Source organism: Peromyscus californicus, unplaced genomic scaffold (genome assembly GCF_007827085.1).
Source record: "Peromyscus californicus insignis strain IS unplaced genomic scaffold, ASM782708v3 Scaffold_9__1_contigs__length_137607984, whole genome shotgun sequence".
Taxonomy (NCBI): Eukaryota; Metazoa; Chordata; class Mammalia; order Rodentia; family Cricetidae; genus Peromyscus; species Peromyscus californicus.
In genome coordinates this window covers 65,881,210-65,897,829 of record NW_026294617.1, presented here as the reverse complement: position 1 = coordinate 65,897,829, position 16,620 = coordinate 65,881,210, and the positions used below count along the sequence as shown (strand labels likewise).

The 16,620-nt window shown below is 36.0% G+C and overlaps 1 protein-coding gene across 4 annotated transcripts in view; it reads right to left on the bottom strand.

Moving 5' to 3' along the window:
* The window catches only part of Lrba (LPS responsive beige-like anchor protein), a 563,056-nt gene that overhangs the window by 359,413 nt on the left and 187,023 nt on the right, over positions 1-16,620 (bottom strand). For all 4 annotated transcript variants that reach the window (XM_052731913.1, XM_052731912.1, XM_052731914.1 and 1 more), the window contains one exon: positions 11,798-11,906. In XM_052731913.1, the coding sequence (XP_052587873.1) occupies positions 11,798-11,906 (109 nt within the window). The remainder of the gene's footprint in view (positions 1-11,797; positions 11,907-16,620) is intronic.

Below are 16,620 nucleotides of genomic sequence, written 5' to 3'. Positions count from 1 at the left end.
TTTCATATACAACCAGTACTTGTTTGATTAAAGAATTAAAGATAAAATTTGAAATCAATCAATCATGAAAATGTGAAAGTTATTTTCACCTACTTTTCTTCATACTAAATGATTAGTGATAGAGTTCTATTATGACTGTTTTTAATTTATACTGAACAAAAATAATTGAACATATTTAGGGGGTACAATATAAAGTTTCCATATATGCAAACAATATGAAATTATCAGACCAAGGTAATTAGTGTATCTATCATCTGAAACATCTGTCACGGTAATGAAGGCATTTAAAATCCAGTCTCCTAGCTATTTTGAATATTTTATTAACTGTGGTCCCTGACTGGGTGATGCAGAAAGAGAGCTCACTCCTCCCCACAGCCTCTGGTAACTATCACTCTAGTCTACTATGATTTGAACTTCCTAAAGTTGCACATATAAGTAAGATCAAATGGCTTATTTAACTAAATATAATGTTCTCCATGTTCATCCTCATTGTTAACATAGGAAAGGATTTCCTTCTTTTATGACTGAATAGTAATCAGTTATAGGGTTTTTTTTATATATTTTCTTTATCCATTTAGACTCTGAAGTCAAGGATGATTCAGTATCTTGGCTCTGTGAACAATGGTAAAGAAAAAAAGCACTAATGTGCAGATATCGCTCTGACACGCAAATTTCAATTTCTCTGGAAATATGCCTAGTAGTGGGAAATCACAGATCATATGGTATTGGCATTTTTGTTGTTGTTGTTGTTTGTTTGTTTGGAAGGACCCACTAAACTATTTTCCTTAATAGTTGTGGTAATTTAAAATACTATCAATAGTTGTAACAGTTCACAGTTCTCCACATTCTCACCAACATCTATCCTTTTGATAGGAGTGAACCTAATAGATATGCAATGATATTTCACTGTAGTTTTAATTTCTCTGATAATTAGGGATGCTGGAAATTTTAAACATATATGTTGGCCACTTGTATGCTTTTTTGTTTGTTGTTTGGTTGGTTGGTTGGTTTTGGTTATTCAAGACAAGATTTCCCTGTGCAGCCCCGTCTGTCCTGGAACTCATTCTGTAGAACAAGCTGGCCTCAAACTTAGTGATTCACCTGCCCCTACCTCCCGAGTGATGGGATTAAAGGCATATACCACCAAGACCTGCTGTATGTCTTCTTTTCAGAAAAAAACTTTAAATTATTTGCTTTGCTTGCTGAGAGAAAGAGAAAAAGGAAAAAGGAAAGCGCGAGGGAGAAAGAGAATGTGTGTACATGATGCATCTGTGTGGTGTATGAACATATATATGCACATGTTTTGGTATGTTTGCCAATGTACATGCATACCAAGGCCACAGAGAAATATCAGGTAACTATTAGTCTTTACTTTATTCCCTTGAGACAAGGTTTTCCCTAAAACCTGGAACTCCTTTTTGTGCTAGGCTAATTATCCATCAAGCCAACTGTCTCCATCTTTTCTCCCCCAACCACTGGGGTCCATGTGGCCAAACCCAGTTTTTATATGGGTGTGAGAGATCTGAACTGAAGTTGCACACTTGTACAAAAGTGTTCCTTTTCACTGAGACATCTCCCTACTCCTCGTTTGCTTATCTTTAATGAGGTTATTTGCTTTCTTGTAAGTAATTTATATATTCTTGCACGTACTGACATATTCAATATGTGGCATACAAACATGTATCTTCAGTTCTCCATTTTCTTTTGACTTGCAGGAGCTTTTTAGTTTCATTGAATCTTATTTGTCTACTTTTGCTTTTGTTATGTGCTTTGAGGTCTCATTCAAAAGATCTTGTGAAAACATGAAATGAAGATAATTCCTAACTCTCCAAATTTCACAAATTTGGGTCTTAAACTAAATATATCATGCTATTAAATTAATAACAAAACTATATGATCATTTCAACATATACATTGAAATGAAAAAGCATTTTGCAACATTCAACACCATTTCATGCTTAAAAACTCACAAGTTAGTTCAATGAATGCAACTCAAGTGTAATAAAGGCCATGTCTTAGTAGCTTTTCTATTGCTGAAACAGAACACCATGACCAAGACAATTTATAAATTTTATAAATTTATAAAAGAAAGCTTTTAATATGGGAGCTTATGATTCCAGTGGGTTAGAGTCCATGATCATTATGGCAGAGAGCATGACAGCTGATAGGTAGGCATGGTGGCAGAGCAGTAGCTAAAAGCTTAAATCATTTTTCACAAGTAGGAGGAAAAGAGAGAGATCTAACTGGATTTGACATAGGCTTTTTAAAATTCAAGGTCCACCTCCAATGACACACCTCTTCCAGCAAGGCCACACCTCCTAATCCTTCCCAAACACTTCCACTAACTGGAAACCCAATATTCAAAAATATGAACTTGTGGAGGCCATTTTTATTCAAACCACCACAGGCCATATATGACAAACACACACTAATGGAACAAAAATGGAAAAAACTTCAAAAGTTTTCTTCTGAGATCTGAAGTAAAACAAGAATGCTCACTCTCCAAACATTACCGATAATACTTACTAGTCAAAAGAGCAAAATAAAAGGCACCCAAACTGTAAAGGAGGCAAGTATTAACTTTATCTGAAGTTATATATTGTACATAGAAACTCCAAAGACTGCATCAAAACATGTTAGAAATAATAAGTTCATTAAAAGTGCAGGGAACAAAGTCAGTATTGGAAATCAGTGGCAATTCTATACAACAGCAAACTATCTGAAAAAAAAATCAAGCAAGCATCCTATTTACGATAACTATAATAACAAACTACTTAGGAATAAATTTAAGCAAGAAGATGAAAGATCTCAATGCTGAAAATTATAAAATATTAATGAAAAAATTGAAGGCACACAGACACAAAAAGAAAGGTATCATGTTGTTCATAGATTGGAAGAATTCACGCTAAAAAGTCCAACTAAATCTGGTAAACCATGTATACAATCCTAGTACTTGGGAATTAAAGAGAGGAGAATCATGACATCAAAATCAGTCTAGGCTATACAGTAGATTTCACACTTGTTTGGGTTCCACAGAGACTGACACCAATCTAAATACAGAGTAGCTGTGACTAGAGGATAGAGATCAGTGATGGACAAGGTGGAGGGGCAGAGGTGCTGGCTAGGGTGTAAGGGAAGAAGTCACAGAGTAGAAACTAAAGCACACAAAAGAAACAGACTGTTCCATGAGGGGTCTACAGAAGCTAACATTTCAGAATGACTATTGTGGATTTTTTGTGTAAAAGGAAGGAAATATTGACGATATATGTAGTGATTAAAGTTAAAGAAAGACAGTGTGTAAAACACATATTTGGAAGCAAAATAAAACTAATTTGCAGGAAGTCAATGTAGGGTAAAGAGGAAACCTGGTGATGGCTGTCCTCTGTAAACAAGCATGGGAGAGACATTTGCTCAGCAGGGAGAAGGCAGTGAACAGATGGCAGGGCAGAAGACAGTTACAAAAATGTCCCCAACATGGACATGCTTTCCAGACATTACAAGTGTAGATTGGCACTTTGTGTACACAGGTCTGAAGTTGTGGAGAGCAGTGAGATAAGATTCTGGGAGCATGAGACAATAAATGTGTGCCAATACGGGGAAAGGTCCTCAAAAATGCTAGGTTTGGTTAAGTAAGTACTGTTTAACTTAAAATAATGAAAAAATATATTAAGACCATTCCCTACTCACAGTGAAAACAGTATTCTAGCCCAGCTCTTAATTACAGGTATTAATTAAACACAAGTGAAAATGATCTACCTAATCCTACCTTTTTCAATTAGTCTATATATACTACATTCATGTGAATTACTTTGAGCCCAAACTAGGCATTGAAAAATGAGTGCTTTGCTCTATACCAATCTATCCTCATGGACCAATACAATGAGGGAAGGTGTAGACTCACTAATGAGGAAAAAAAGAGGGCATCGTTTGTCAGCTTCATTTTAAGTCTCTGCTCAGTTCAATGTTCCAGCTCACATGGCTGAAGAATACTGTATTTCAAGCTAACCTCCAGTGTCCTCTCATTGACAACTAAGTATTTTCTTTAAAGTCAGCATAAAATCACATATGTGCCACTAAATCCAAGTAGCTATCACACAAATGTATGTTACATGGAAAAGGAGGGGTAGAGCAGGATACTTACCCAAGCGGGACAAAGCACTAAGTTCAACCCTAGGATCATGGCAAAGAACCAACGCAACATGCAATGAAACTGAAATTATTAGCTCTGAGTCAGTGATATAAACACTGGCTAATTTGAGCATCTTCATAAAGACAGAGCTCGATGATGACATATTTATTTACACAGAAGGCTCTTCTGTAGTTAAAACATAGCTGCCGTGTATAAATAACATAGTAAAACAACAAAACAGAGAAAGTCAAATGCAAGGAGTTTAAGTTTTCAGAATAACATTTATTTTATTTTATTTTATTTATTTTTTATTTTTTTATTTTGCAATACAGTTCAGTTCTACATATCAGCCACGGATTCCCTTGTTCTCCCCCCTCCTGCCCCCCTCACCTTCCCCCCTACCCACCCCCTATTCCCACCTCCTCCAGGGCAAAGCCTCCCCCGCGGACTGAGATCAACCTGGTAGACTCAGTCCAGGCAGGTCCAGTCCCCTCCTCCCAGGCCGAGTCAAGCGACCCTGCAGAGGCCCCAGGTTTCAAACAGCCAACTCATGCAATGAGCACAGGACCCGGTCCCACTGCCTGGATGCCTCCCAAACAGATCAAGCCAATCAACTGTCTCACCTATTCAGAGGGCCTGATCCAGTTGGGGGCCCCTCAGCCATTGGTTCATAGTTCATGTGTTTCCATTAGTTTGGCTATTTGTCCCTGTGCTTTATCCAACCTTGGTCTCAACAATTCTCGCTCATATAAACCCTCCTCTTTCTCGCTAATTGGACTCCCAGAGATCCACCCGGGGCCTAGCCATGGATCTCTGCATCCAGATCCCTCAGTCATTGGATGGGGTTTCTAGCACGACAATTAGGGTGTTTGGCCATCCCATCACCAGAGTAGGTCAGTTCGGGCTGTCTCTCGACCATTGCCAGCAGTCTGTTGTGGGGGTATCTTTGTAGATTTCTGTGGGCCTCTCTAGCACTTTGCTTCTTCCTATTCTCATGTGGTCTTCAAGCCACCTTCAGTAACTGCTTTCCCATCATTCAATTAAAAATAGCACTCACTTGTTTTTCTCCTGGGCACTTTCTGTCCATCCTTACGATTACCAACTAACACATTACACATGTTACGTTTTGCATACCTAATCATCCATCTCTTATCAAAAGCACACACATACCTAGGAATCAGGTATGATTGTCATGTTTGGAAAAGCTTGGACTTTTCTCACTGAAAAAAGAATACCTTGTAAGTAATGAGTCTACAGAGACTCTGAGGGAGGAAGAAGTCAGCATACTGGAAGCATTGAAATGTTCGTGTGACTGCAGAAAAATACATGGGAGAAGGATGTGAGATGAAATGGAAAACTCGGGAACCAGATCAATCAGGTCTTCAAAACCATGGTAAACACTTGAGACTTTTAATTTAATGCATGGTTTTAAAACTAAAGAGTTACATAAAAGACATAATAAGTTACAGTTTATGATTTAGGATCACGATTACTGATACATAGAAAATATGAGAATGGGTTAAGGTTAGAAACAGGAGGCTCCTGTCCTAAGATACAGGATAGTAGTAGAACCTGAGGTAAGAGAAATGAGACAAGTGCATAATTTTAAGGAAAATAACAAAGACTGAATTTCTAAGATGACTGAATATATGGCTGAGAGAAAAGAGTAATTCAAGTATCAGTGTACCAAATATTTCCTTGTCATCTTAAATATTTTATTATCCTTTCATAATAGCCATTCCACTGTATAGGAAGTATTATCTGATTACACTTTGGTTTGCTTTGCCAATATTAACGATAGAACATTGTTCATGTTTTGGGTCATTTATACATACATCTTTTTAAAAGTTGCACTAAAGTTGTTTACATTTGTAACTGAATTATCTTTTTGTTATGAGTTTATGTTTTCTTAGAAAATTCTGGATGCAAGACCTTTAGGTATTATAATTTTTTTTTTTTTTTTTTTTGGTTTTCAAGACAGGGTTTCTCTGTGGAGCTTTGCGCCTTTCCTGGATCTCGCTCTGTAGACCAGGCTGGCCTTGAACTCACAGAGATCCGCCTGCCTCTGCCTCCCAAGTTCTGGGATTAAAGGCGTGTACCACCACTGCCCGGCTTTTTTTTTAAAAAAACAATTTTTTTTGAGATTTATTTATTTATTATGTATACAGTGTTCTGTTTGCATGTATCCCTGCAGGCCAGGAGAGGGAGCCAGATCTCATTACAGATGAATGTGAGCCACCATATAGGTGCTGGGAATTGAACTCAGGACCTCTGGAAGAACAGCCAGTGTTCTTAACTTCTGAGCCATCTCTCCAGCCCAAACATTCTTTCCCATTTTGTATGCTTCCAGATTCTTGACAAAAGAGAAAATGTCCTGAGTTAATTGAGAATTTTTAAACTCGATAAATCTACTTATTTATTTATTTGATTGTTTGTTTGTTTTAGATTTAACTTTTGGTATTATATCCAAAAATTCTATTTCCAAATACAAAGTTATGAAGATAGACTACCACGTTTTCTGATGAGATTTTGGTTCTCACTGAGAAAGGGCACTGATCCATTTTGAGTGATGCTGTGCACATGTTTTGAAGGTTCAACTCCATTCTTTCAAATGAGGATATCTGGTTGTGCCAACAACATTTGCTAAAGTGTTTGTCACAAGCCTAAATCCCAAAGTTATGGATAATTTTTCCTTTCAATTATTGCTCTCTTGCAAAAGTTAGCACCTGGATCCTAATAACAACATGCAACTACATGCTAACTATGGAGTTAGTGAACATTCACAGTATCTGAAGGAGCATTCCAGACCAGCTAAATCTTTCAGATACCACACTGACATTCCAAAAGACCTTGGGTTTAAAACCATAATAAAGAACATAGTCCTCAACGTCAGGACATATCTGACAAGCTGAAATTAGGAATAAAAAGAGAGTAGCACCATGATAATGAAAATCTGCTCCCCTTCTGCTGTGGGATAATGCTTTTGTACACTGGTTTAATAAAACACTGATTGGCCAGTAGCCAGGCAGGAAGTATAGGTGGGTTAAGCAGACAAGAATTCTGGAAAGAGGAAGGCTGAGTCAGGAGACACCAGCCCACCATCCAGGGAGCAGCATGTGATGGCACAAGGTAAAGAGACGGAACATGTGGTGACATATAGATTAACAGAAATGGGCTGAGTTTAACTGCAAGAGCTAGTCAGTAGTAAGCCTGAGTTAATGGCCAAGCAGTTCTAATAAATGTAAGCCTCTGTGTGTTTACCTGGGTTTGAACAGCTGTGGACCTGGTGGGAGACAGGAAAACTTTGTTACATTTAGGTAAAGCCATGGAAGACATGGCGACATAATGATTAACAGAAATTGGCTGAGTTTAAATGTAAGAACTAGTCAGTGGTAGGCCTGAGCCAATGGCTAAGCAGTTATAAATAATATTAAGCCTCTGTGTGATTATTTTATAAGCAAGCCACGGGACTGCAGGGCCCAGGCAGGATCGGAAAAACTTCTAGCTACAAGCTTCACATGAATTGCTCTTTTGGCAGCAAGCATAATTAAGTCTATCAAAATCACCTTCTGGTGAAAAATCCAAACTCTTGACTTGATTGGCAAGCAGGTACCTTATAGTAAAGCTCACTTTCTGCATTCATTGACCAATGAATACATTTAATGCCTGTTTCCAGAACTTCTATTTGTGGACAGTACCAACTATAACCTATAAATTCAATAGCAAAACTATATGCTATCCAGTAAATGATTTGGGCACTGGTGTCAAAAATCAATAAGCTTTACATATCTGCAGTTATTCACTTTTATTCCTTTGATCTACGTCTATAATTATGTCAGTACCATACTGTTTTGGTCACTAAGTCTATACTTAGTACAGAAATGGAACAGTGAGTGTCTTCCTCCTGTTCTATTTTTCAAGGCTGTTTGGGCTAATCAAGATAACTGCAATTCTTCAGATTTGAGGACTGGCACTGTTATTTCATGAATTTTTCTAAATCTCTCTTTTCAAGTACATTTCATTCCCACATTAAAATTTTTGATCAACTGAATTACATTATATGGACTAACACACTAATAGAAAAGCTTATTTCTAGCACTCCATCTTCTGTTACAATGTCAGTAAATAGTAAAGACTATATACATATACACATTGTACTGCACTGTAGTGTATCATCAATCCAACACTGTAACGCAAGACAAAGAATGAAGTGGAAACTCAGATTTGGAAACTTTTCGATTAATCTGTTTAAAATGCCTAGTCAATAATATATCACACATCCATTGGTCAGATCAAAATCTCAAAAAAGGACATAAAATATTAATTAGTTTAGAGGTTCTAATCCCAAATAAATCCATTAGAAAAGATTGCTCTTTGGCTTTGGTAGCTTTTGTGTTTATAAAGAATGATCACTCAAGTCATCTAAAGACATAGCTAGATGCTCATAATTTATTTCAAAGAACTACATTAACAAAGAAAACTACTTTCTGTAGCAATGGAGAAGTGAATATTGAGGTGCAGACATGATCTGCTTTGAAGACAAGCATAAGCTCAGTGTTATCAGCTAACACATTCAGAAAAGCTATAATAAAAAACACTCCTCACTTAAATTTAATTCAGTTGAAGTTTTCCAAATAAAGTACAACAAAAGAATAGACATAAGACTTATTTATTCTATTCCAAATTATTCAGTTAATCAAGATTCATTAATCCACTGGCAACTATCCCAACTTACAAGGTTACAAATCTTACAGTTTTATAGTTCTTATACCTACAAAGAGACTGATCAGTAGTCTGAAATCTTCTATTTTTTAAAAACAACCTAGTTGGATAGTCTAAGAGGAAGAAATCCTCAACCCTTTATAAATTACTCTAAGATGGCCATTCTGGACAGATACATATCTGGCATTAGGTACATACTTAAATTGACACATAAGATTAATATTTTAGATTATTATTTAAGATTGAATAGGAAAATAAACCATTTACACTATATATCTGCCAAACCCAGCCGATAAAATGGTACTCTGAAAGAATTAAAAAATATGTGGATGTCTCACATTTTACGCATGAGGAAACACAATGAATGGAAAAGGCCAACAAGTTATTCAGCAGCTGGAAATGCTAATTTAATTACTGAAAAGAAATCATGCGGAGAAGCTGGCTACAGAACATGATTTACAGATCATAAAGGAAGTTATATAAAAGTATCAAGAACATTTTAGTACCTCATATAGCTATAAATGTGTGACTTCTAGAATGTATGGTTACAGAAAAGGCCTGCATAAAAATAGTGATAGTCCAATAACATCAAAATATTTAAAAATATATTTAAGCATACAAGATGTGTTAATATTCTAATTAAGTTGAAAATGTACAAAGAATAGAAACATAAAAAACTGTACTATTCATGTTTAATTTGTCATTAAAGATAAATACAAAAAAGCATGTTTGGCTAAATGAATATGCTTTAAGTCCTGTTAGAAAATGTAGCTGGGGGCTGAAGAAATGGCTAATTTGGTAAAGACCTGAGATTGGATTCCCAGGACCCACTTAAAAGCTTTGTGTAGCAGTGTACACCAACACTTTGGGAAGTGAAGTAGAGAAAGGCAGATCCCTACAACTACTAGCCAGGCAGTCTGGCTGAATTGATGAGCTCAGGGGTTCAATGAGAAACTGTTTCAAAAATAAGATGGAGAGCAATCAAGGAAGATATCAACATTGACCTCTGAGCTTCATATGCATGCACACACAAGGGCACATATACCCTCAATGTACACACACGCATACCCACACAAACATATATATGCCACACACGCAGAGTTAATGAAGTATTTTCGCAACAAGTAGTGCACTTAAAAGGGAATATGTTTTTACTAAGTCAAGCAAATAAATTGGCCACATGGTATGTAGTTCTACTGAAGTTAATAAAAAGTGAATTCTATAGCATAATAAATGAAATTCAAAGCAATATTGTCTAAAAGAGCATCATGGAACTATTACTGAAATGAATTTTAACTTAAATTGACTCTGAAAAATAAAATCATTAAGTGATAATTTTTATTACATCTGGTTTACAGATGTGTATAGTTTGTATAAACTGAAATTCTAAGAAACAAATTTTTTAATAAAACTTAGTCTTGAGATGTGTATATTCATGTATGTACCCTATTTATAAGAAAAGGTCCGATATTGTACATGACATGATTTTTAATACAGTTCCTGTTTATAGCTTAAAAAAAAAACCCACTCTTAAGAAAAAAGTTGAAATGTATGCCTAATCAATGATCTTATGACATTAAGAGAACTTCAACACAAAACAAAAGGAAAAGATGTCATGGATTTTATAAAAAGCAAAGAACTAAAGAGATGTATTCCTCAGAGCTACATCAGCAGCAGTTACTGACAATAAATGAAACACATCAGCCTCTTTACTGCTACCTGCATGTCCAAATATACAACAGCATCTCTGTTTGTAAGAAAAAAGTAACCAGTGATGCCAAAAGTTCAGAAAGTTCTTTGAAGGCCAAACTATGGATAACCTTTAAACTACACCCACTAGTCTGTAGTGGGATGATTTTCATCTTTTATAAAGTACCAAAAAATTTGAGCTTATCTATCTTTATATAATAGAAAGAAACCACAATATGTTCTTTTATTTATTTATTTATTTATTTTATTTATTATTATTTATTATTTATTTATTTATTGGTTTTTCAAGACAGTGTTTCTCTGTGTAACAGTCTTTGCTGTCCTGGATCTCACTTTGTAGACCAGGCTGACCTCAAATTCACTGAGCTTCACCTGCCTCTGCCTCCCAAGTGCTGGGATTAAAGGCTTGCAACACCACCGCCCGGCTCCCATACTACTTTCAAATGTCTTCAAATTTGAACAGATTATTTTTCTTTTTTGAGACAGGGTTTCTCTGCATAGTTTTGGTGCCTGTCCTGGATCTTACTCTGTAGACCAGCCTGACCTTGAACTCACAGAGATCCACCTGCCTCTGCCTCCTGAGTGCTGGGATTAAAGGCGTGCGCCATCACCGCCCGGCTTGAACAGATAGTCTTGTCAAGTTATCTAGTTCACCCCTGTTTTAGTCATTCATATAGCTAGGAAACCAGTCATTTCTTTTATGAATTCACATTTGTTGCACATGTCAAAAAGAAGTGCTAAAATAAGCACTGCTTACAAGATGAGCTGTACAAAACATGGTCCCTCATGGGCCACCAAAGTAAGAGCTGCAGATGAGGCAAGGTGACTCAGCAGACTAAGGCCCAGGCTGCTAGGCCTGGTCACACTAGGGAACCAACTCCTCCCAAAAGTTGTCTGCCCTATGACCTTCAAATACATATAACCACAAGACATAACAGGAGACTTCCCCAGAGAGGATTAAGTCCTACACTGATTTCTTTATTAGAAACCATAAGAGCACAGTCCCATTCCCATTATCAACACAGGTCAACAAAACACAGAAAGTGCTCTGATCAAATGACAGATGAATTGGTACTGAACCAAGAGGGCCTTCCTAGAATCCTCTATGATTTTCACAGACTAAATTTTGAAGACAAATAGCATGCTTCTTTAGACAATACTGTCATTTTGTTTAAATAGTTAATTACCATCTAAAAATAGGAGCATCCTTGCTCCAAGCACACAGGAGCATCTTACCTCAAATTCTGCATGTCTGTGAATATCCTCAGCTCTCTGTCTGCTCAGGATAAATTCAGCTTCATTTGCTACTCTTACTAAATGATCCTTCATTGTTTGGCTAAGTAATCTGTAAGAGATGAATATTGTCAAATAAATAAATGTATATATGTATATGTATATATATATATATATATATATATATATATATATATAAATAAAACATACATGATTAGTCAGGGCTCAATAGTAGTATATTTTGTTCTTTTGAAGAAAAAAGGAGTATTTAATCCCTTGTTCTCACGTCATACACAATGAGGCATCAATATTATTTCACTTCAATAAATGAAAGGACACAATAGCAAAAGCTTATACTCTGGTAACAGTGGATTCGTTTTATCACACTGGCCAATAGACTAATGCAACTAATAATTCTACATAAAAGCTGGTGGGTATCATTACTTCAAAGGCAACAGAAAGATACCATTGTTTGGGTATTTCCCAAAGGAGCATGTTTTAATGACCTTTGTCCTAGGCCAGGACAATCCTGGGAATTATGAACTTTGAGAGTGTGGACCTAGTAGACATTAGGTCACCAGGAGTGTGCCTTTAAATGGATATCAGGATTTCAGACTTTACTCTCTCATGCTTTCCACAGGCACCCTGACGTGAACAGTTTCTTCTCCACACACTCCCACCATGATATACTGTCTGGCCACAGACATAAAACCAACTGGGCCAACTGGCCAGGATTGAAACCTGTGAAACCGTAACACAAATAAGTAAGTTGTATGAATTGAACAAGTCAGGTATTTTTGTTGTATCTTGGCAGCACTAACACATCAAGGCAGCCAAGATTTAAGGAGGCAAAGATCCTAGAGGAGAAAGCACACAAAGACATTCAGCATGACTCTTCTCACTGAGGCATTTGTATTTACAAGTGAGATAGCACAAGCTAAACAAAGCTGTCAGCAACCTCCCAGAATTAAGGAAACCAAGATAGGTAAACAATCTGACATGATGGAGGTATGCAGATTCCTAGACTTTCAGCAGAAGTCCAAGCACGCATTCAAAAACTAGAGTAAATCCAGAATCAAAACACTGAAAAATACCTCAAAAAGCATTACAGGGATGAATGAGCATCATTACGCTCTTCATTTGTATTTTGGTCACAAAGTGCAAATACAATTTTCTATGTTGCTTTTTTTGTGATAACTACAAGATGAATATTTTAGTTAGATAAGTTATACAAAAAGGAAAATCACACATCTAAATAAAAAAGGCATTACAGAGAAAAAAGTAAGCAAAAGTTTCAGCATGGACAAAATAATGTCAATGATGAAGATCATCAGATCCTACAATATATGCTAGGAAGGGCAAAGTCTCCCTAAGACTCAATATAGCCCGGAATAATTTCAGTCAAGAAGTTAATGTCATTATCTCTGCATCATTGTTTACCAGGGAACCACAAATTAAAACTGCAGTATTATATGAAACCACACGTGCTAGTTAATACTGTCAACTTGACAAGATCTAGAATGACTGAAGAGACAAACCTCTGAGCAAGTTTAAGGGATTGTTTAGACAAGGTTAACTGAGGTGGGGAGACCCACTCTCAGTGTGAGTGGTATTACTTCATGTGCGCTAGAGTCCTAGACTGAATCAAAAAGAGAAAGTGAAGTGAGCACAAGCACTCATAGTATTCTGCTTACTGAGGGTGAATACAATGTGACCAATAGCCTCATGTTCTGGCCCCCAGACTTCCCAGCCATGACTGACTTCTTCTCAACCTGTAAATCAAACCCTTCTTTTAATTGTTTTGGTCAGGTGTTTCATCACAGGAATTAAAAGGGTGGAGATATAAATATATATGAGACCTAAAACAATTTGCCAATTTTGGGCAATGATATGAAGAACCACAGACTCATAATTACAAAATATGTGAATATACAAATAAAAATTCTAATATCAATTATTCATCCTAGCAAAACATCAGCAACTACCCAAATCTCCACAAAAAGGAAATAATCCTTTAAAAGGCAAAATATTCATATGTTGAAATACTATATTGTAACAAAAAGAACATCTAATTATATGGATAACAAAAAAATTTCACAATATTGAGCAGAATTTCAGAAATGAATGTAATTTGAACAAATCATCGTGTAAAAGTTTTTAAAACTCTGATATTAAAAGTCAAGAGATAAACAAGATCAGCTTTATTTAAGACCTTGACTAACAAGTCACATGGGCCAAGAGAATTAAATCTCTTTAATTTCAACACAAAGTCTGGGAGCTATAGGTAGTGACCGAGTACTTATACAACAGTAGGCTTCTGGAATGTGACTGCTATATGATGATCTTCTCAACTCTCTTCTACAAAAGGGCAGAACTAGGATAGTAGAGAAACTCAAAAGTTCCCACCTACAAATGTCAGATCCAATAACAATGCACAATGGCACCATTCAATTCCCACTCTACAGGGAATATGCTTCACTTTTTAGCAAGGTTTGTGGCAAAAATGAATGAATTACACACATACTGGATCCAAAGCAATTACTACACTTCTAGTAACATACTAGATGAACATGCTCCCAGAATCAAGACAAAGAGATGAAAGTTCACTATCACATTCTTTAAAAAAAAATAAACAGCTAACGAGCCAAAATATGCACCATAGTAGCTTCTAAATTTGTGTAACAAAAGAGTTCATGAAAAATGCACAATATGAATTTATGAAAAAATATAAAAGAAAATACAACAAATTACCAGTTATCTAATATAGAGGTCAGCAAATTACAGCCTGTGGGCCAAAGCTGGCTTGCTTACCAATTATTCTGTTAATACAGTTTAACAAGATCACTTGTTTACGTGTCATCTGTGACTATTTCTAATACACAGGATCATACTGAGCTGAACAGCTGTACCAGAAGCTGTATGTTCTACAAACCCTGCATTACTATTTGAGCCTTTACAAAGAACACCGACACACACCTAGGCTAGAAATAGAGACTGTACCTCCTCCTGAGACATATTTATTCATTGAGGTTATACAAGCAATGATGAAAAGAAATAAAAATAGACTTAAAACAGCTTTCTGCTTTTATATAACATTTTGTTCTTTTTATGAATCTTATATGCACTATGAAATATCCTGTCCCTCAGCTTTAAATCATCTCCTGGCTACTTTAGATGTCAAAAATAAAAATTTGTCTACAATTTTGAGGTGATATGATCAGGGTATTTTTAAATGCTTTTAAATAGTACACATTTAGATACTATAAACAATCCCCAGTGTGATTCTTAAATCTGCTAATGAATAACTTCCTAGGAGTGTAAAACAGAGTAAACAGGGGCTTTCAAGAGTACAGACGTAAAATACTATTTTGTGCTCCTTAGTTTCCCTCTGGAGACCTGAAACCACATCATGAATTTATTGTCAATATATTGCTTTGCAGCACTCAAACATTAATTGAATTGATTAGTCAATGGCACACCATTGTCCTGTTCACCAGTCAAGTAACCTCAAAGTTATTCTAGCCGCCTCACTTTTCTCTACTGTCTTCCTTCAGACCTACAATCAACACATTTTGTCAATACTTCCTCTGTAATATGTCTAGATTGAATTTATTTTATTTCACAAATGCCCTAATAAAATGAAGGCTTCACTCACATTATGACTGAATAAATCCTCCATTGGCTTAACATTTTTGTCTACCTGCCTTTTAAAGCATTGTAACAACTTGTACACTATAAAATCTAGACTCAACCATGGAAGTAAGTTTTCCTTATATCTGACTATCCTTCATTATATATTAAGACTTCATACTGGTGCATGAACACACAAACACACACAAAGTAGTAATAATAGGAATTATTAAATTTTTAAAAGTTGAACATTTGAAGATATTATGCTAAGTGAAATAAGCAGACTACTGTAGAAAAACTGTGATTCCATTTATCTGAGATTGAGAACAGTCAACCTCATAGAGGCAGGAAACAGAATGATGATGGTCAGGGGCTACAAGGAGGAAGGTCTGGGGAGTCAGTGTTGAATAGGTAAAAAAAGTTCCATTTTCTAAAATGATTTCTGCAGATAAATGTTGGTAACATTACTCAACAATGTAAATGCACTGAATGTTGCAGATTGTACAAATTAATATGGCTAGTATGATAAATTACATCATACTATTCTCTTGTTTAAAACTCAATAATATATTTTATTAAACAAGATTAAATGTAAATTTAAGATACTCTATTATCTAAAAATCAAATGCTTCTCTCGTATTTCTGAAACGTACTACTTTCTTCCTTGCTTGTTCCAGCCACCTGTTTTTCAACTTTTGACTAATTGTGTTTTAATACAGACATTGTTCTCTCCCTAAGGTATTTTATTTCTGTTCCTATACTTTAAAATCAGATGTTGAGGGGCTGGAGAGATATCTCAATGGTTAGAAAGCACTTGCTGCTCTTCTAGAGGACCTGGATTCAATTCCCAGCAACCACACAATGACTCACAACCTATTGCAACTCCAATCCCCGGAGATCTGACACCCTCTTCTGGCCCTTGAGGATACTTCATTCATATGATACACAAACATACATTCAGGGAAAACACTCATAAACACTAAAAAAAAAAAAAAAAAAATCAGATGTTAAAACCACACAACCATGGTGGCACACATCTGCAGGAGGATCAAGAATTTAAGACCAGCCTTGGCTAGACAGTGAGGTTAGGGACAGACTTGAGGTACCTGAGACCCTTTCTTTAAATTTTTTTTAAAATCAACTTCTTAGCCATTCTTGTTTGTACATCACATTCCATATTGACCTCCCTATAAGTC